The sequence below is a fragment of the Camelus dromedarius genome, chromosome 9 (genome assembly GCF_036321535.1).
Source record: "Camelus dromedarius isolate mCamDro1 chromosome 9, mCamDro1.pat, whole genome shotgun sequence".
In the NCBI taxonomy this organism is placed as follows: Eukaryota; Metazoa; Chordata; class Mammalia; order Artiodactyla; family Camelidae; genus Camelus; species Camelus dromedarius.
Window position 1 is genome coordinate 68648405 of NC_087444.1, and position 20520 is coordinate 68668924.

At 41.2% G+C, this 20520-nt stretch overlaps 1 protein-coding gene across 1 annotated transcript; it reads right to left on the reverse strand.

Annotated features, from left to right (window-relative positions):
• Positions 1-14739: 14739 nt before the first annotated feature.
• On the reverse strand, positions 14740-19366 carry CLC (Charcot-Leyden crystal galectin). Its single transcript, XM_010985180.3, has 4 exons — positions 19215-19366; positions 17168-17244; positions 16459-16669; positions 14740-14985 (listed from the first exon to the last, which is right to left on the reverse strand). Exons 1-4 carry the CDS (start codon positions 19227-19229, stop codon positions 14872-14874), a joined length of 417 nt encoding a protein of 138 aa, XP_010983482.1. The 5' UTR covers positions 19230-19366; the 3' UTR covers positions 14740-14871.
• Between the last annotated feature and the right edge of the window lie 1154 nt (positions 19367-20520).

The window sequence follows — 20520 nt, forward strand, 5'->3', positions numbered from 1 at the left end:
CTGCGCACGCGTCATGCCGATGCGCCCGCGATCCTCCAGGTGCCTCCTAGCGGCCGGGAGAGCCAACACGTCTGAAATCATCCCCTGTTCCCCAGAACGTCGAAGGGCAGAGCTATATTTTATGTCTCAACCAGTTTAAATGTTTATAAGGAAAGTCTCACAAGATCACTTCCTGTTGGCTTTCCTAAGATTACAGCCTAGGCTATCTCTAATTCTATACCAAGATATTCTAGGCTTATGGGTTTCTTTGGGGGGGGGGGTGACGTTCTTTATTGTTTTCCATTTATTCATTTGTTTATCTTCATACCAATCCTCTTAACTACTAAAGTTTTATAAAAATATTTCCTTGTTATTTTAAAAGTTGCTTTGGCTATTCTTAGACATTAATTTTTTAAATAAATCTTATTTATTAAATCTTATCTGCAATATAATGTGCAGAAAAAAGTATACAAAATGTAAATATACAGTTGAATGACATATCACAAAGTGAATATCCATGTAATCAGCATTCAGATCAAGAAATTTAATACTTCCAGTATCCCAAAATCCTTTTCCCCTTCTTATCACTATCCTCTCCTTTCTAGCCAGAGGTGACTGCTATCCTGATATTTATGGTAATCATTTCCTTGCTTTTTTTTTTTTTAAACTACCTAAGGGTACAGTCCTGATACTGTAGTTAATTTTGCTTGTTTTTTGCACTTTATGTACTCCTGTGTCTGGTTTCTTTTGCGCAACATTGTTTTTATGAGATTCATCCATATTTTTCACTGTGGTTATAAATAATTTTCTTGATAGTTACATATTCATCACCATTATTTTTAAGTATCCCATAATATTGTAACATGCATCTTAAATATTGACTTTCCAGTTACTTTCTCTTTATAGTAATTAACGTGAGAAACCTCATATAAGGATTTCACTGGTGGCGACTACCACCATGATGGAGTGATTAATGGATGTCAGCAAATTACTTCAGTGACTCAGTGTTCTCTGCCTTGTTGGGAATAGCTATTCTGAGGCATTAGGTCTTATCCGCAGATCATGAGGCTGCATTTTTATTTCCCTTGTCCAAGCACCACATTTATAAAACGCAACAATCAGCCTACGTGCTGCTTCAAATGTGGCTTCCCACCAAGCATCTCTGCAATCACTGGATGTGTGGCTTCCTTAAAAGGCAGCTTCCGGGCTAGGCTGGAGGCTCAAGGTCCATTGCTCCCATCCTCAGGCTGCCTGGAAAATCACAAATATGTAACAAAAGAATTCCCAGACTTAGGTAATAAAGTATATTATTCAAGGAGAAACTATAAATTGTAGTAATTTGCTATAATCCTACAGAGACAGACAGAATCCTGCCTTCTGAGGCCAAAAATCACCTTCCAGGAGAGGCTGAAAGTCCCTCTTCTTATGAGGGAACAGGAATGGCTTTAAACAAAATTGTGGTGTATTAAACAGAAGTGCTCATGTGGGGAGATAAGAGCAAACATCTGAAATAGATTCCAGGTTAGCTCTTGCTCCCAAGACTGTTCCCATAGCAGCTGCAGCATCTTTGCCTCTGACTCACTGCCAGTATTTCAGAAGCATTTGAGGACAATTTCAGTCACGCTGCAGACTAAACAACTAAGGAAGCTGATATCAGGAGTTCCGTGATATATTTTTACAGGAAAAAAATAGAGAAGAGAATTTAAACCCATGGTCATCAATTCATATTTTTAAAGAGGAGTGAAGAGTTTATAAGGAAAGACACAGGATCTGCTTCTCCCAAAGGCTGCAAAGCCTGAAATAATTAACACTGGTGGGAAATTTGTCCTTACTGTGAACAAAGATTTCCTTTAAAGGATAAATACTCATGTTGACCTTGGACCTTAAATCAGTACATTTAGGGCTGTGGGATGAAACCATGACTCAGAATCTGCACCTGGCTTAGGACAGTTGGGGAAATCATGATGTCATTCTTGCATCTTTATTGCCCCTGATTATTCTAGGCTTTACGACTTGTGCTCACTAGATGGGCTTGAGCTTACTTATGAGTAAGTGGTAGTTCTTTCTCTGAGCTCTGACTAGTGGATTTTCCAGATTTGCTTATTTCTCCTGAGATATTAAATGCTGTGCTGAGGTCTAAACATGATGTTACAAGCCTTGTCTCTTTTCCCAAGATTGTACTGTGCTAGATTAATTGTAAAAGTGGCCCACATTCTCCATCTTATTTCTGCACCCTTTGGACAATGAGTTTGCAGCTCTTCTCATCAAAAGGTAGATTCTTTTTCTCCGTGCCTTGAATCTGAGCTGGCCTTGTGACTTACTTTGACCAATAGGATGTGGCAGAGATGATGAGGTGTCAGTTTTGAGACTGAGCCTCGAGGCATTTCATACTTCCATTCCCGTCTCAACCATGAGAACAACTCTGAACTAGCTTTCTGGATGGTGGAAGACAATAATGGAGCTGAGGAAAGTGGTCTCAAGATCAGTCAGTCCCCAGCCGACCTACCAGCTGACTTCTAGGCTCATTGACTAAATAAATGCTTGTTATTTTATGCTACTGTGTTTGATGTGATTTGTCATGCAACATTGTTATAGCCATAGATAACTGCTCCAGAAGTTGGCATCAGGAGTTTTAGCCCTAACAAAAGGCTAATATACATAGGGAAAACGGGAAATATTTTTATTTGAGCAGGAAAAATGGTGACTCTATGTTATGAGGTAGTGAAATAATTTGGTAACCTGTTGCCTGTGATTACCCAAAAGATGGAAAATATTTCTAATGACCTGTGTTATTTGGCTAAGGAGATACCCAGGCATAATGCTGTTTACTCCCTCATGAGTATGATAAAGTGTAGCAAGAGAGGGTTGACCTATAGAAGGAACTGGCTGATTTTCCAGAAGAATTTAGAGGAAATATAGAGAGACTGTGACTTGCTAGGTTGGGAAAGGAAAGCTTTTCTCACATCCAGTCTCTCCAGCCACAAAATATGGTCAAAGTGAAAGACAGCCCGAATATAGATCAAATGAAAGGTGTGGCTTTATGATCCTTTGTTAAGAGTTCAATAATGAGAGGCAGTGCCTAGGACAGCCTCCCAACTAGACAAAAGGGTTTCTAGGAAGCTTATGGTCACAGTCCTGCAGAAACCTGATCTTGAAATAGCAAGAGATCTAGGGAGAAAGGTATATTTTATTCCTCAGTTTTATTGAGGTGAAATTGATACCTCAGTTCTCAACGACATTGTAAGTTGTACAGTGTGATGGTTTGATACACGTATATATTTTGAAGTAATCACAATAGGGTTAGTTAACACTTCCGTCACTTCACATAATTACTTTTTTTTTTTAGTGGTGGAAACATTTAAGTTCTACTCTCTTAGCAACTTTCAAATATATAATACAGTATTGTTAATTATAATCATCATGATGAACATTAGATCCTCAAAACTTACTAATCTTATAACTGTAAGTTTGTACCCTTTGTCTATATCTCCCCATGTTCCCCACCTCCCAGCCCCTAGCAACCACCAATCTACTGTCTGCTTCTGTGAGTTTGGCTTTTTAAGTTTCCACATATAAGTGATATCATATATATCCACATATAAGTGGTATCTGTCTTTCTCTATCTGGCTTATCGCATTTAATATAATGCCCTCCAGGTCCATCCATGTTGTTGAAAATGGCAGAATTTCCTTCTTTCTCATGGTAGAACAATATTCTATTATGTATATTACATATATTATATATCTGTATATCACTGTATCTATCTATCTATCTATCTATCTATCTATCTATCTATCTATCTATCTATCACATCTTCTTTATCCATTCATCCATAGACAGAAATGTAGGTTGTTTCCATATCTTGGCTATTTGTGAATGATGCTGCAGTGAACACCAGAGAGCAGATATCTCTTTGAGATCCTGATTTCATGTCCTCTGGACATATACCCAGAAGTGAGATTGCTGAGTCATATGGTAGTTCTATTCTTATTCTTTCAGAAACTTCCATATTGTATTCCATTGTAGCTGTACCAATTTACATTCTCAGCAAGAGTGCACAAGGTTTCCCACTTCTCCACATTCTTTCCAAGACTTGTCATCTCTTGTCTTCTTGATCATAGCCATTCTAACAGGTGTGAAGAGATAACTCATTGTGGTTTTGATTTATACTTTCCAGATGATTAGTTTTGCTGAGTATCTTTTCATGTACTTGTTGGCCATGTGTATATCATGTTTGGCAAAATGTTTATTCAAGTTCTCTGTCAATTTTCAAGTCAGATTTGTTTGCCTTTTTTCCCTGATATATTTTGGATATTAGCCCCTTGTCAGATAGATAAGTTTGCAAATAGTTTCTTCCATTCCAGAGGTTGCCTTTTAAATTTTGTTTATTGTTTCTTTTGCTGTGTGGGAGGTTTTTAGTTTGATGTAATCCCACTTATTCATTTCTTTTTGCTTTAGATGTCATATCCAAAAAATTATTGCCAAGACAAATGTCAGCATGCTTTCCCCATATGTTTGCTTCCAGGAATTTTAGTGTTTCAGGTTTTATGTTTAAGTCTCTAATTCATTTTGAGTTCATTTTTGTGACTGCTGTTAAATAGGGGTCAATTTTCATTCTCTGCATGTGATTAATCAGTTTTCCCAACACCATTTATTGAAGAGACAATTCTTTCCCCATTAGGTATTCTTGGCTCCCTTGTCAAATACTAGTTGACCATACATGGGAGGTTTATTTCCGAGCTTTTGATTCCATTCCTTTGGTCTATGTGTCTGTTTTTATGACAGTACCACACTGTTTTGATTATTATAGCTTTGCAATATAGCCAGAAACTTTTGTTTCAACGACTTGTTTTTTTTTGAGGAGGAAGATAGGTTTATTTATTTTTTTAATGGAGGTACTGGGGATTGAACCCAGGACCTTATGCATGCTCATTCGTGCTCTACCACTGAGTTATTACCCTCCCCCCTGGTGAGGACCTATTTTTCAACATGCAAATGGATAAGTTAGTTCCTGTCAATAGGTTAATCAGTTTACTAGCTTTAATTTATGATTCTTTACAGTATCTGAGTTCACTTCAGAAGCAGCCAAGACAAAGATAGTCAAGATGTAGTCAAGACAAAGGCAGGTTTGTACTCATGAGAGATAGTTTCAGTCCATCCAGATTCAACAAATTGAAGTTATAAGCATATGAAAATTTGATGTCGTTTCACTAAAGATATTTTCCTTCACCCCACCCCTTGTCCCCAGGAATTAGAATGGTTTGGAATTAACTGTCAGTAGAGCTGGAAAGTTATTGGACAACTCTAGAATGCAGGTTGAATCCTGCTTGTCATCTGCCTGTCTTCAGGATTAAAGTAGACTCGGGTAGACTCAGGATGCTTTCAGGAGCACCCAGCATGATTTCTCCATGGTTTGGATCGCCAATGAGAAGTGCGTTTTGATTCTATTTGGGGAGAAAAGTCAAATCAATAGTAAGAGATTACTGAATTAAATTGCATAATTAAAAATTACTCCAGGGGGTTCTTACATTTTGTTGGTTACAAATCAGACAAATGTGGTCTTGAGCCCGAGTTCTGATGAGTAATCACCTTTGTAAATTCCAATAGATAGCTCTTGAAGCATGACTGAGATTCTATATTCTAAATCCACTGTTTCTCTAACTGGCAAGAAATTCAAGGACAAATTCTTGCCTCTGTACATTTCCCCCTTTGGTCTCAATGTGTCTGGAGTTTTGACTCATTAATTCCCCTTGTCCAGTTAATGTCAGTTTATACAGGATAAAACACTTTTCCAATATCCCACTGGATCAGAAAAAAGGAGAGGGATCAGTGTGGCTTCTGTTCGTTGTGGGTTTTGCCCAGCAAAGATCCTACCGCGGAAGAAATTACTCAAGACTTTATCAGGTCAAGAGAGTGAGAGGGAGCTGGAGACCAACTCCCTGAGCTCCTCCAAAGCTCTTGTATTTATTTAGACTAGTCAAACAAAGAGTCAAAGTAAAATACCTCATAGGAATGAGTAAGGGGCATGGCGTACCTGCAGGGATGCAGGTCAGCAGTTTCAGTTCTTGAAAAACAGAAACACTATAATCTTAATTTATATTTAGAGAAAAGGTTACAATATTGATAGTACAAATGGTTATTTTAAGCCTCAAACAATCATGAGCAAGGTTACAGTGTTCCAAATAATTGATAATGAAAACCCAGACCACCACAAAGTCTCCATACAATGATTAGAAATTGTCTAAGCATGCGAAGCAGCCCAGCTGTTCCCAGCTAAGGACTAAGTTACAGTCTTCTGTGAGCAAGAACAGCCTACACCATCCACCTACGCCTGATAAGGGAAGCATGTCCTGCCAGTTAGGGCAAGGGACGAGTTATGGTTTTCCACAAGTATAAGCAGCCCTCAATCTATGACCTTGAATTAAGCAAAGCAAGCAAAGCATGTCCCTGCTTTTTACAGCAAGGAGACAGATTGTAGCAATTCCTGCTAGCAAAGCAGCTTCAAGGCAACTAAGCTAAGTTCCATAGATAAGGTGGTGACTGGTATTGAGAGTTTAGTCTTTTAAGCTTTTGGACATTTTGCTTTGAAGCAGCAGTATAAAGTCAAATATAGAAAGCATTGGTTTTTATTATACATTTCTTATGTGTTTACATAAAGGTGAGAATATGACTTGGTAAAAGCAATTATTATAATATCAAAGTTTGTTAACCCAAGTTTGCACTCCCACAGATCAACCTTGTAATAACATCTGTCCTGCAACAAATTATTTTCTAACCAAATCCTTGTAGTATGTGCAGTCACATTGCCCAATAGCTAATCAGACGAACAGTGACATCGTGCAGATCCATGATGTTAATTCAATTGTGTTATCTTCACTCCTTGTTCTTCCCAACCCACCCACATTGGAGACCAGCCTACCCTTGGTAAATATTTCACTCTAATAATTCTATGGGCCATCCTTTGTTTACTACTTGAGCACTGATAACAGTGTCTGGTACAGAGGAAATGTTGAACACATATTTATTGAATGAAATAGTAAGTTCTTATTTTTTTCACAGACCAAATTTTTCCAGCATAGCATGACAACCTCTTTCTTCTCCCCAGTTCTAAACAAATTATTTAGGTTATGTTGAGTCTCTGACCAATCAATAATCATTTAATAGACGGATGACCTAGCTCTTCTTCAAAAGGTGTATTAAAAAAAAAAAAAGATGGTCATTTTGCTTTACTCTCTAGCCTACAAATTTTTGGTAACATTCTTACGCTGTCCAAGTTTGATTTTTTTCTTGCTGTCCTTTTCCCCAAGTCACTACTGTGAACGCATCTTGGAAAGATAAATTTCCACATAAACCTCTAAAGAGAGTTCAGTCCTCAGAGGGTCATTGAAGTGCTTGTCCAGAATCCACACTCCGGTAGGACCATGAGGCAGTGTAGCCCAGCCCATGATTTCACTTGATTGTCACTCTTGGATGGGTCAGTCTTCTGCCCACTAGAGGGCAGTCAAGTTCAATTCTTGATGGAAACAAGGGCTTGATAAAAAGGAGTTCTGGGGCTTTTCCAGATTTGCTGATGGCTTGTGAGACCATGGATGCTGTGAGAAAACAATGCGTGAGCTGTCACACACCATTCATGTCTTCCTGTGAGTGTTGTCTGGGGTCATGTCAGAGTAGTGTATTAAGTACTTACTCTGCTGTTAACTTGTTGAGTGGACATCTTTTCTGGAATTTCATCTGTATTTGGAGATAGACTATTTCTGGAAGTACCCACAGAACTGGAACTGAGCTTCCCCATTCAAAATCTACTGGCTCAGTGACTTCAAATAAGCAAAAAAAAAAAAAAATTGGTGAAACATTCTTGTCTTGGTTCCTTTTTACCCTTTGTGCTTCACCGAGGGAAATGACACCAAAGTGGTCTTATTCATTCTGCTGGGTTTGTTAAAATTAGGCCGCATTCAAATAAGTGTTTCCCTAAAATTTCCCAGTGCCTCTTGTGGAGAATATTACTATGCTCCACAGAATAACATCAATCCTGGGACAAATTATTCTTTTAACCCACTGGTTCTCAGTTCACATTCCAAACACCTGGAGCTTTAAAAATTACCGATGCCCAAATCCCTTCCCTCGAGATTCTGACTTTATTGTCAGAAGCATCCTAGGATTGGGGTTTTTAAGAGCTTCCCAGGTAATTTTAATGCATAGGCAGCATTAGAACCACTGTTCTAACCAAACACTTGCAAGAGCCCCACAACTCTGGTTTGAAAGCTAATGAGAATAATCTACTCATTTGTTAATTCAGTTATGTTGTCTTCATTTCTCGTTGTTCCTAATCCACCCACAATCCTGGCCAGTTGAAACACTATGAACTATGTCACTGTAATACTCCTACATTTCCCATCCCTTGTTTATTCCAGCACTTTTAACAGTTTCTGACAAAGTATGTGTTAAGCATATATTTACTGGATTAATGAGTCCCTATTCTCGGGACATATTCTTTCACAATACCAAGGTCTCCAATATACCCAGAACCATTCTCTTTTCGTCCAAATTTTAAAATGTAAGTGACACTGTGTTTCCTGGGGAATCATTACTCCATGAATACATTGTTTCTTATGGGCTTTTACTTCACTAGGTGTATTAAAGAAAGATGGACATTTTGCTTTTGTGTCTAGCCTGTAAGACCAAGCTTACAAAGGAAAATTTCTGTTGTGCTTGATATGACTCCACTGGCTAGGAGAGCATACTCCGGCAGGAGGCTGGTGGATCTCCACATCAGGGAGAGACACTGTTCTCACGTTTCCCAGACCTATTGGAGTTTCACACATGCTTTTCTTTACAAATGAATGAATACTGCCAATGATGGGAAACCGTATTCATTACCCCAAGGGCATTATAAATAACTCAGGCTGAGCCCCTGAAACTTCTAGCCCTCGTGATTCTCTTCTAAATGCTTTTGAAGTTGTCCCACCTCCCTGTGCACGGCTCTTTGCCACGTGTGATAACAAAGGATGTGTATGTGTGTGTTTGGAGGGGATGTTACTTAGTCTCTTCCCTGTCCTAAGGATGTACTATGTACTTACAGGAACACTCAGAGGCCACAGCTGAAATGGTCAGGAACTTGAACTTCGGGGTCATTCAGATTCAAGTCCAAGCACCTTTCCTTTCCTTATGGTTTGTTTGGCAGCAAGCACCTCTTTCTCTAGGCCTGACCCTCTCATTAGGGGGCAGAAACTCTTTCCCAATGTATGTGGCCTCCTTGGGATCCCTCAAGAACCAAGTGAAGAAGACTCCAAGCTGGTTTCAGAAATCCAAGGAAATTCCAGGTGATTCTATGAACCTTTCGATGTCCACCGGCAGTGTCAGAGCAGGAAACGGTGAAGCCCAAAGTGAACTCTGAAGAGAAACCATTAGAATGTGTTTAAAGTTAAGGAGATGGCTACATGTTACCTTTGAATGTCACCAGTTTAGCAAAGCCTGCTGCTACTGTAAGGCTGTGGGACAGACGTGTAATAAATAAATACAGGGTAAACAATTCAGAAACTGCTATATTCTCAATCAGTGGGAGAATATTTTTGCTGAAGCAAAGAGCTCTTCTTCCCAAAGAATCATTCCAAATGGTTCTAAAGGGAAATCCAGATAAGTAACCCCAAAGGATGACTTGGTGTCCATCAAGCATTTGCAGTGGTAATAAACACCACCAAATTCTTAATGGTTTATGACAATAGTTTATGCTTTTTACTTACACCACATATCTGCTCTGGGTGGGCTATAGCTCTGCTCTCCGCACCTTCCTCAATTCAAGATTCAGCCTGAAGAAGCCTTGCCTATTTGGGACATCCCATTCATATGACAAGATGGAAAACGTAAATGATGGAAACGGCCAATGCTCTTCAAACTTGTATTCAGAACTGACATTTATCACTACTGCCCACATTTCACTGGTCAAATGGCCAAGCCTGACGTCATTGGGTGGTAGGTCTACTCCTCTGTTGAGACCAATAACATAACTGACCTCCCCAATGCACTTTTGTTGTTGTTGTTAGTTGAGGTCCTGGGGATTGAACCCAGGACCTTGTGCATGATAAGCACTCACTCTCCTATTGAGCTATACCCTCCCCGGTGAAGGCATTTTGGAAGAACACGTTAAGACCTGATAACTGTGATTCTGTGTGGGGTTGCAGTGGGAACTGAGTACATGGGGAAAAGGCAAGGAAGACTCTTCCCCGTATTTTTTATACCTTTTCTCTTATGAGCCTGGTGAAGCTACTACCTACTCAAAAAATAAAATATATGAAAGTGTAGAAGTTAAGCAAAAATATGTCCTTTTCATATTTCAGATGTTCTTGAAAACACTTTAACACATAATATATACAATATATGCTTTGTTGTATTTTGATTTCACCTGTCACTTAAAATATCTTGGAAGAGACAAGATTAATCTTCCACTAAGTAATCAGTCTTTATTGGTTATGACACAAAGGGATTACAGATTCTGAAATTTCCGAAGTTCCTCAGTAGACCTCCATTCCTAATTTTCCAGATGTAAGTTTAGAAATTTGGGCCTTGTAGTTGTTTCTTTACTCATCTTGGTTAATATCCATGGGTTTTAGTATTGGCAAGTTGTTGAGTCAAGTTTTATTCTTGTAAAACCAACCTTTGCAGTGAGGCAAACGTAAGATACTTTCTACAATGCAAGGGAAAGAATCTGCATCAATCAGGATTTTTCTAAAAACCTGCTTCAGAATATCCAATATTTATTCTACATGTTTTCTGTTGTTTTCTGCTGACACTCTTCCCTTTTTTCCAACGGTGCAAGAATTGCTTTCTTTTCCCTTATTTACAGCCCGCCTCCCCCCAATAAAACTGTTTTAGTTGTAGAATTAGCAAACGACTCTGTGTTACATGAATTGAAAAGAGAATGAATGGCAGGATTCTCTAAACGTAGTTTCCTCTTCGATGTACAGGACATTGTGTGTAACTATTCTCCGACTTTCAGCCAATCGCAGCCAAGTTCTGTGGCCAGACGACTTAGAGCCACAGATGCAAAGAGATCTTCGATAAACGTAAAATAATCCAGGTAGACGTTGGGGGTAACGCGTTCGCCAGCTGGCTTCGTGGGCTACTTCCCTTGCTCTACACACATCCAGAAGCACCCAGTTGGGTTCGTCAAATCCTCTTAGCCGGCTGCCGTGGGCGCTGGGCACCTCTTCCCCACAGGCTGCGCTTTCCCGAAGCCAGGCCCGAAGCCAGGCCCGAAGCCCCCGGGGCTTGTGCTGGGGACGTGTGAACGCAGCCAGGCCGGGCCGTCCCCGTGCCCGGCCCGCTCTCGGGGTCTCCCTCGGCCAGCCCTGTCCGTCACCCGGCCTTTCCCGGGTTCCTCACGCCGCGCTGGGACCGCCTCCCGCCAGCGGTAGGACGTCGCGGTCGCCATTCACCGCGCCCGTCGGCGGAACACTACTGTCCGTGGGCATCTCTCGCACCTCCGACCGCGGGGTCAGCCCGTACGCGCTCTGACAAAACGGGAATAACGTGGCAGCGCGATTGCGCATGTGAATACGTGCGCGCGCGTGAGCATATACTCGCGAGAGTGCGCGTTTAACTCGCGGGCTTATGTGGAGGGAGACGCTGCTGACCAGAATGTTACTCGTGCTAAGTTTGGGCCAGGCTGCGGTTGCTCCGAGTCCCAAACGAACGACGAGGGCTGCTTCCTATTTTAAAATTTAGTCAAGTAATTCTTGGTAAGACACCTACATCATCGATATTTCGGTCCCTGTCCTAATTTAGAAAGCTGTGCACATTTTGGTGCTGGAGGCCTGAAACTGTTCTCCGATGGCTGCTGTTACGTCGGATACTTTTGCCCCTCTTGACGTTCCCCTCGTGCTTTTCTCCTTCCCCTCCCGTCTTCCATTTCCCCCTCTTTCCCTTCTTTTCCACCCTCTCTTCCCCTGCTACCTCCTCCTTCCACCTCTCCCCGACTTCTCTCTCTCTTATCCTTTTCCTCATCTTCTCTCCTTCCGTCCTTTCGTTTTCCTTCTCCCAGTCTCCCTCTCTTCCATTTCTTCCTCCCCACCCCCTAACCCTTGCCCTCCGTCTCAAGTCGAAGTCCTTCTGGTAGGCCTCCCTGCCTACTCTACTGTTGTGACTCCCCGAAGTTTCAGCCCAGACCGCTTCTAACTTCTAGCAGATCTGTCTTCCAGACTCACTTGTAATGCCACCTTTTCTATTATTTGTTTTTTATCGACACCAATGCAGTATGTCTTACTCTGATTGTATCAAGCACTTTAATATGTGATCTGTTGACATCAAATGAAGCTGAGTCTTCCCTCCTAGTTCTTCAAGATTGTCTTACCTATCCTTGACCTTTTTACACTGTGTGTGAATTTTTGAGTCTGAGAATTTCTTTAAAGTCCTATTGGGATTTTGCTTAGAAATTCATGACTGCTTCGATTAATTTACGGGAGAACTGGAATCTTTAAAATTGATTCTTTTCCATTCATGTGATGTGTGTGTCCACTTATTCAGGTTTTGTATTACATTCTGTAAGTTCTATAGGTTTTTTTCCTAATTGATTTGTGGACATAGATAGTAAAACTGTAACTCGAATGAATGAGAAACAAATTCAAAATAGAGTTTGCTTGGGAAGGTGAGTAAAGTGGAGGCAGTGGGGAGGGACAACTAGGGAGATTATAAGGTACTAACGTTTTATTTCTGAAGCTTGGTGATGGGTATATGAATATTTTGTTTTTTTAATTTTAATTATTCTGATTTGTTTTGTAAGTTTTATGTGCATAATTTCACAATTTAAACAAATCCTTCGTGCCTTTTATTTGATTGAATTTTAGGAGCATTAAGGGTTTAGTTGCTATTGTGAATAAGTTCTTTATTGCAAATGGACTCTTAAACTGGTGTATAAGAATGCCATTGGTTTTCATGTCTTGTCCAGTAACTTCACTGAATGTTTGTAAGTTCTAATAGACTTTTAAAGTTTCTTTGCCAATTGTTAATAATTTGAGCTTTCTCTCTTTTTTCTTGCTCAGTATACCTAAAGGTTTGCCAGTTTTGTTAATCTTTTCAAGGAACCAACTTTTGGTTTTTGATTTTGTCTATTGTTTTTCTCCTTTCTACTTCATTTATTTCTTTTCTCATCTTTATTATTTCCTTCTGCTTGTTTTGGATTTAGTTTGCTCTTCCAGTTTCTTAAGGTGAAAGGTTATTTATTTGAAAATTTTCTTTTATGTTAATTTAGGAATTTATAACTATAAATTTCCCTGCAAACATTGCTTTTGCTGCATCTCATAAGTTTAGGTATGTTGTGTTTTTGTTTTTATTTATCTGAAAATATTTTCTAATTTCTCTTGTGATTTGTTCTTTGACCAGTTGGTTATATAGGAATGCGTTGTTTAATTTCCACACATTTGTGAATTTCCCAAATTTCTTTCTGTTCTTGGTTTCTAATTTAGTTCCATTGTGCTCAACATACTTTGTATGATTTCAGTCCTTTAATGTTTTTGAGAATTGTTTCATGGCCTAACATGGTCTATTCCGGACAATAATCCATGTGCCTTTGAGGAGAATCTGCATTCTCTTGTTGTTGGGTGAACTGTAGATTTCTGTTAAACCTAATTGTTTTATAGTGTTGTGCAAGTCTTCTATTTTCTTTTTTTCTTTAACATTTTTTGTTGATTTGTAATCATTTTACAATGTTGTGTCAAATTTCAGCGTTCAGCACAATTTTTCAGTCATTCATGGACATATGCAGACTCATAGTCACATTTTTTCTCTGTGAGTTATCATAACATTTTGTGTATATTTCCCTGTGCTATACAGTATAATCTTGTTTATCTTTTCTACAATTTTGAAATCCCAGTCTATCCCTTCCCACCCTCCACCCCCCTGGGAAAGTCTTCTATTTTCTTGATCTTCTGTCTAGTTGTACTATTCATTATTGAAAGAGGAGTATTAAAGTCTCCAATTGTTACTGTTTTTTTATTTTTTAAATTAAATTAAAAAAATTTTTTTTTGTTTTGGTGGGGGAGGTAATTAGATTTATTTATTTATTTTAATGGAGGTACTGGGGATTGAACCCAGGGCCTTGTGCATGCTAAGCACGCAGTCTACCACTGAGCTATGCTTCCCCCCTAGATGAAATGCTGCCTTTTACAATGTTCTTCTTTGTCTCTAGTAATAATTTTTATCTTCTTTTTTTAATTGAAGTGTAGTTGATTTATAATGTTAGTTTCTGGTGTACAGCAAAGTGATTCAGTTGTACATATATATATTTTTTTCTGATACTTTTCCATTACAAGTTATTATAAGAAATTGAAGATAGTTCCCTGTGCCACACAGTAGGTCCTGTTGTTCATCTATTCTACATGTATAGTAACGTGTATCTGTTAATCCAGAACTCCTAATTTTTCCCTTCCCTGCCTTTTCCCTTTGGTAACTATAGTTTGTTTTCTATGTCCATGAGTCTATTTTTGGTTTATAAATAAGATTTGTATCATTTTTTAAAATTTCACGTATAATAGATAGCATATGATATTTGTCTTTCTCTCACTTAGTATGATAATCTCTATGTCCATGTTGCTGCAAATGGCATAATTTCATTCTTTTTTATGGTTGAGTAATATTTCATTGTATATATACACCACATCTTTTTTAATCCAGTATCTGTCCTCGCTCTTTCCCATCTGCTGCCACACCCCTCTTGGTGGGGACCACTTACTCTTTTTTCCCTGAAGCAAGAACCAAATTCTATTAATTTCTTAGAAGTTTTAATGACCAAGTTTTGGGGAAGGGTGGGGAGGAAGCATTCTGTTAGTGAACTCTGGGAGTCTCATGGTCACTTAGATGGCGGGATCTCCTTGACGGTGGGGAGTCTGGTCACATCCCTCTCTAGCAGATACACACTGAGGTCAGGGAGACATCTCTCCACACCTGCACCAACTTCACAGATTGTGGTGGGAGTCGATGGTTAAGGCTGTAAAGATGCTTGCCATTTACCATTACCTGAAAGAGAAAATGTGTCAGAAATACAGTATGCCATCAAACAAACTCAGTCTTCCTTTCTGTTTCTGCCCTAGTATACACACCATCCACTAGGAAAACCCCTTCTCATACTTCAAAACCCGGTAGATATGCTGCTTTTTTATAGACTACGTTTGTGACTCTTTTGGAGTCTTGTTCACTCTATTTTCGGCTTCTCTTATTCCTCCAGTGAGGTTCTACCACTGTCTGTTGCATGGTCTATATTTGTTTGGCGTTTCCTCTCACTTCAAAGATTCTCATGGCCAAGAACTGTCTCTCATGAATCTTGAATCCCTGTATCTTGCCCAGAGCATCACAGGCTGAACGGTTGATAAGTGTTCATTGAATGCATACATCTCAGTTCTGCAAATCTTTGCTGCCATTTACTCTGATGACCCAGTTTTTCCTTTGAGTAGCCCAGATTTGGGGTGATGGTGTGAAGAATGAAACTCAAGTGATCTTAAAGAAGTAGAAGCGTATGTATGGCTAAAAAATAGTATATTATTTTAACAGCTTATAAACATATGAAAAGATGCTTCACCTCGGTCTTAAGAATGTTATTTTTTTGCCTAGCTGTTTAAAAAGTTCAGACTGTTTGAACATACTCTTTGTTGGTGAGGCTCTGGAGAAGCAGTCACTTTTTAGGTGTTCATTTGTCATATTTAAAATGCATGTGCTTTTTGAATCAGTTCCTCCAGTGTTAAGTACTGGGAAGTTGATAGTGACAAAAGTGTGGTATCAAAACCTTAATGCGGCATCATTCGTGAGAGAAGAATATTGGAAACAACCTAAGTGTGTGTTAATAAAGGTCAAGTTAGATCATGTTCGGTAATCCTTCTACTGGAATAATATGCAAACATTAAATAATGATAGAGCATAATGGATAGAAGGATTTCTCTATGATACATTCGTAGACTGCAAATAAACTCTAGTCCTCATGGTATAATATATAGAGAAACTTACAACACTGTTTAAAAATAAATGAAATGCTTAAAAATAAATGAAATGAAAGTACATATAAGGTAGACAGATGGAGGTACTTGTATAAGCATGTATTATCTCTGGAAGAAACAAAGAAACTAGGAACAGTTGTGCTGGCTTGAGAATGAGAGAAAGACTTAATTTGGGGTGGATTATGATTATTCGTATGCATATTTAATCATTTAGCTACACAAAAATTCAAACAATAACAGCATAGGTAGAAATAACTGTGGGTGAAGTCAGAGGAAATTCTCCACTTTGAGGGAAATGGCATGTGAGCTGATCTTGACCCTGATTAGATTTGGGAAAAGACCTGAGGATGGTGGTACAGGCAGAGGGTGCTTTGTCATTAAAGGGGCAGGAGTAGTTATGGGAGGTAGATCCTGAAGGACCCTGGGGCAAGCCAGGAAGGGAGAGCTGTGTCCTGTGAGGCCTGTGGAGGCCGTGGACCTGATGGTTCCTGGGCACCCTTACCTGGTACTCATTTTGTAGCACCAAGATGTGCAGTTCAAATTCTTGGCCCTCCACAAAGGGCACTTCGCAGGATGAAACCTCGCAGTTCCAACTCCCATTCTGACGGCTGTTTAGCTTCACAGATATGCCAAAGTACACTCGGAAATGGAAAGCGATGTCCGAGTTCTCATCAGTTCCAGTATGGAAATCCACCTGCATTTGTGGGTGCTTGCTGATGGGCAAAGCACATAGCATGTTGAACAGGCTCCCTTTCTTGTGGGGGACCCACATTTGACATACACATACACGTTCTTTCCCAACTCCTCCCTGGTAGAAGGGAGGCCTTCCTGGGGGATATAGTAATCCTTGTTCTGGGGGGCTGCTTCAGCTCATCCTGCCCAGGGTGGAGAGATGCCCTATTCCTTGGCCCAAGACTCAAATTGGGCAGCAGTCACTGGCCTGGCCCTACCCATGGCTCATCCCCCGGCAAGCCTGTGCCCCTTGATAAAGAGCCACAGCCCTGACTCCTTTCCCCAGACCCCACAGCCTGCCAGCAGTCCTGCACCTGTAGGCTTAATGCCTGATACCAGAGGGTCTCCAGGACCTGCAACTGCATGGTGCTGCCATTATGCTAGTTATGCATTTTAACATCACTCGTACATGAAGTGACCCCCAACTCTGATATTATCACTTCTCCTTCCCCTCCCCACCCCTGAAATAAAGTACCCACCTGAAACAGATAGCAGGTTTCCCTCTGACTGTCACTGAAGAACCAACAGACAAGGACGTAGCCCGTGTGTAGGGGACCTGCCGTGGGGAGGTAAGAGTGGATGAGGGGGCATGGCCAGGTGTGGGCTCCCCTCCTACAAATCAGGGCTTCCCAGGGGCTCCCAGGTTAGACATCAGAGGACAAACTCTGAGGACCCCCACCTCTCCACCTCAGCACGGTCAGGTCCCTGTGTCTTTGAAGAGATGAGAGGGTTGTAGTTAAGAGCAAGGGTTCAAGAGCCCAGCTGCCTGGATTCAAATCCTGATTCTGCCCCTTACTAGCGGTGAGATCTTAGATCTATTACTTGAACTCGCCCTGCCTCAGTTTCCTCGGGACAAGGAGGATTATCAGAAATTCCTACTTCATAGGGTGTTCTCAGGATTTATGAGCTAATATATGCAAAACCTTTAGCCTAATCACTGGCACATACAGGGTCCACCCAGGGGCGACTATCAGAAGGGGGAGGCCCTTCTGGAACACTGCCTTCCGATCAGTGTCTACTATCTGAAACTCTGAAGGCAAGACTTGAGGATGTAAAAAATATACAAACATAAAAGTTCACTCCAGTGAAAAACATTTGTTTAAAGAAGAGGGAAATAGTAATGGAAAAGGAAACCCCCGTGTGTGGGATGGACATGCATCAGAATTATCAAGGGGAAGGCATATCCTTTCCAGAATGTGTACAAGTTGTTGAGAACACAGCACTTGCACAAGGGGTGCAGGAAAGCAATTGGGGAGAATATGCAAGTTGTTGACTGATATCTCCCATAAATTCTGTCTGGACTGAGGCTGAATTAGTTCCTTCTAGCCTCAGGAAGGATTGATTCTCTGAAACCAAGTCCCACAACCGCCTTTCCCTGGGGGCCAGGGTCTGCTCACCCTCCTCCTGTAAGGCGATGGGAATGACTGACTGGAGGGCAGACGCCTGAGCCAGAGAGGGTGTCACTGTACTGACTGAGACTGGAGACACAGCCCCCTCCAGCCTGAGGTCGCCTCCCCCCACTCCACTTGAGAAGAGGCATCTAAGGAATCACTCATTCTGCTCTCATTAATGCTCAGAGATGAGTCTTGGGTAACTCACAGTCCCCGAGACTTCCAGTTCTGACCACCAGGATCCACACTGATATGCATGAAAGACCCACAGTCACTTAGACCATCACTGCCATGTAGGGGAGAACCTCACATGCAGACAAAGACATACACACATTCACAGGTGAGCACCCAGTCCCAGATTCACACACACACACACACACACACGCACACACAAAACATGCACGACAGGCAACTCACACGTCACACACAGCTCTCCATACTCCTCACTGTGACGTGCACTGTGAGCTGTACTCACACACAGTCATGAAGACACGCACAGTTTCACCCCCTCCTCCCAGTGAGAGGTCCACCTCCCACACGGAGTCACAGTGTCTCCACAGAGTTCACTCTCAGACACTGTCAGATGCTGACAGATAATTACACTGGCCCAGGCTCAACATGTGATTCCCCACAAGGATTCCATGTAGTATATCGCCAGGGTCTCTCTCACACACTCACAACTCTCAGGAAAACAGTCCAAATGGAAATGCACATATTTTCGTCTTGTACAGTCTCCTACATTTGCCTCCTTTTTAAAAAAATCAATTGCCCCTGGGAGAATACAGCTTAATGGTAGAGCTCATGCTTAGCATGCACAAGGTCCTCGGTTCAATCCCCAGTATCTGCATTAAAATAAATAGACAAATAAACCTAATTACCTCCCCCCCTCAAAAAAATAAACAAATAAATAAAATTTAGGAAAAATCAATTGCCCATTAGGCCAATGTTTAAATTTATTTTATTATTTTTTTGGGCAGGAAGAGACAATTAGGTTTATTTATTTAACAGTCCTGGAGATGGAACCCAGGACCTTGTGCATGCTAAGCACGCACTCTACCACTGAACTATACCTTCCCCCCTTCCTTTTTCTTTTATGTCCCCTGAGATTATTGAAGGCGATGTCTTTTCAGCTCACCTGTTGCTTTGACATTGTTGTGTCTTCCTTTGGGCAGCTCTTCCAAACTGTGTCCGGTTTGGTGTGTGAATCCCTTGGAGTTGCAGAATATAAATGATCCCTGGCAGCCCCACCCTTTGGCTTTGTTCCTGTTTCTAAGCCTAAATGTCCCAACAGGGTCAGAGAGGGTAAAGTGTCAGAAGTAGACTTAATCCCAACTCTGCCTGTGATTGTGTCCTTGAGCAGGATATATCTGATACAACAGGAACTCCAGTGAAGGGAATGCCCAGGGAGGAAGGAGTAGTGGGGGAAATGCAGGAATAGGGGTGACAGAGTGAAGGGGTGAGTGGGTCTAAAATCCAGCCTTCATGCCTCTTACCAAGTCTTTAGTCCACAGGCAGAATCTACTCAAAAGGTGCACATTTTTATAACTTGCACAGTGGCAAAGAATTGGTGATCCTGGTGTGACCCACCTGAACTTGGGTCCACTTGCCCACTGTGCAGCAAAACCAACTGACTGACACTAGGTTGTGGGAAAGGAAAGTAACAGCATTTACTGCAGGCACCAGGCAAGGAGAACAGGCAGCCTGGTATCAGAATACCTGAACTCCTTGATGGCTTTGAGGGAAGGGTTTTTAAAGGCGACATGTGGGATGAGGGCTGCAGGGATTATGATTTTCTGATTTTCTTTTGATTGGTTGATGGGGAGGTAACAGAGCGATGTTTCGGGAATATGAATCATCAACCTCCTGGTTCCAACCAGTCTGGGGTCTGCTAGCTTGTGGGCCATGTAATTGCTATCCTCCACCTGGATGGGGAGAGGTCTTAGTTTCTGCAGAACACCCCAGAGACATGCGTCAGATTGTTATGTGTATCCCCTAAGGAGGAATGAGGACTCCGAGGACTCCATTTTATCCTGAACCATGTTTAAGTGGTCATTGCTTTTCTTGCTCAACTGCTCCTCCTTTGTGTCTGTATTCCCTCACATCTCCAGTTAGCAAGTGCTTGAGTCTGCTCTGTGGAACTCAGGGAAGGCCTAGGAGACTAAAGCTTTTTTCTACAGACAAGAAACGGGGGACACGGAGGGAATTTGTACCTGGGAGCACCCTGCAGGATCCCACTCAGTTTCAATCTCCTCTTTCCTTTGGTCCTCAATCCTGAGGGGACCAGGGGTGAGACAAGAAAGGGAGTAGAGTTTTGAATAGAGATGTTAATCATAAACTTGGGAGAACTTGGTTTTGGGGGGACTTGGTTTCACTGGGGCTGAGGCCTCTCTTCCAGAGGTTGTGTGAAGGCACATTGACTCTCAGCAGACCCGAGACAGATG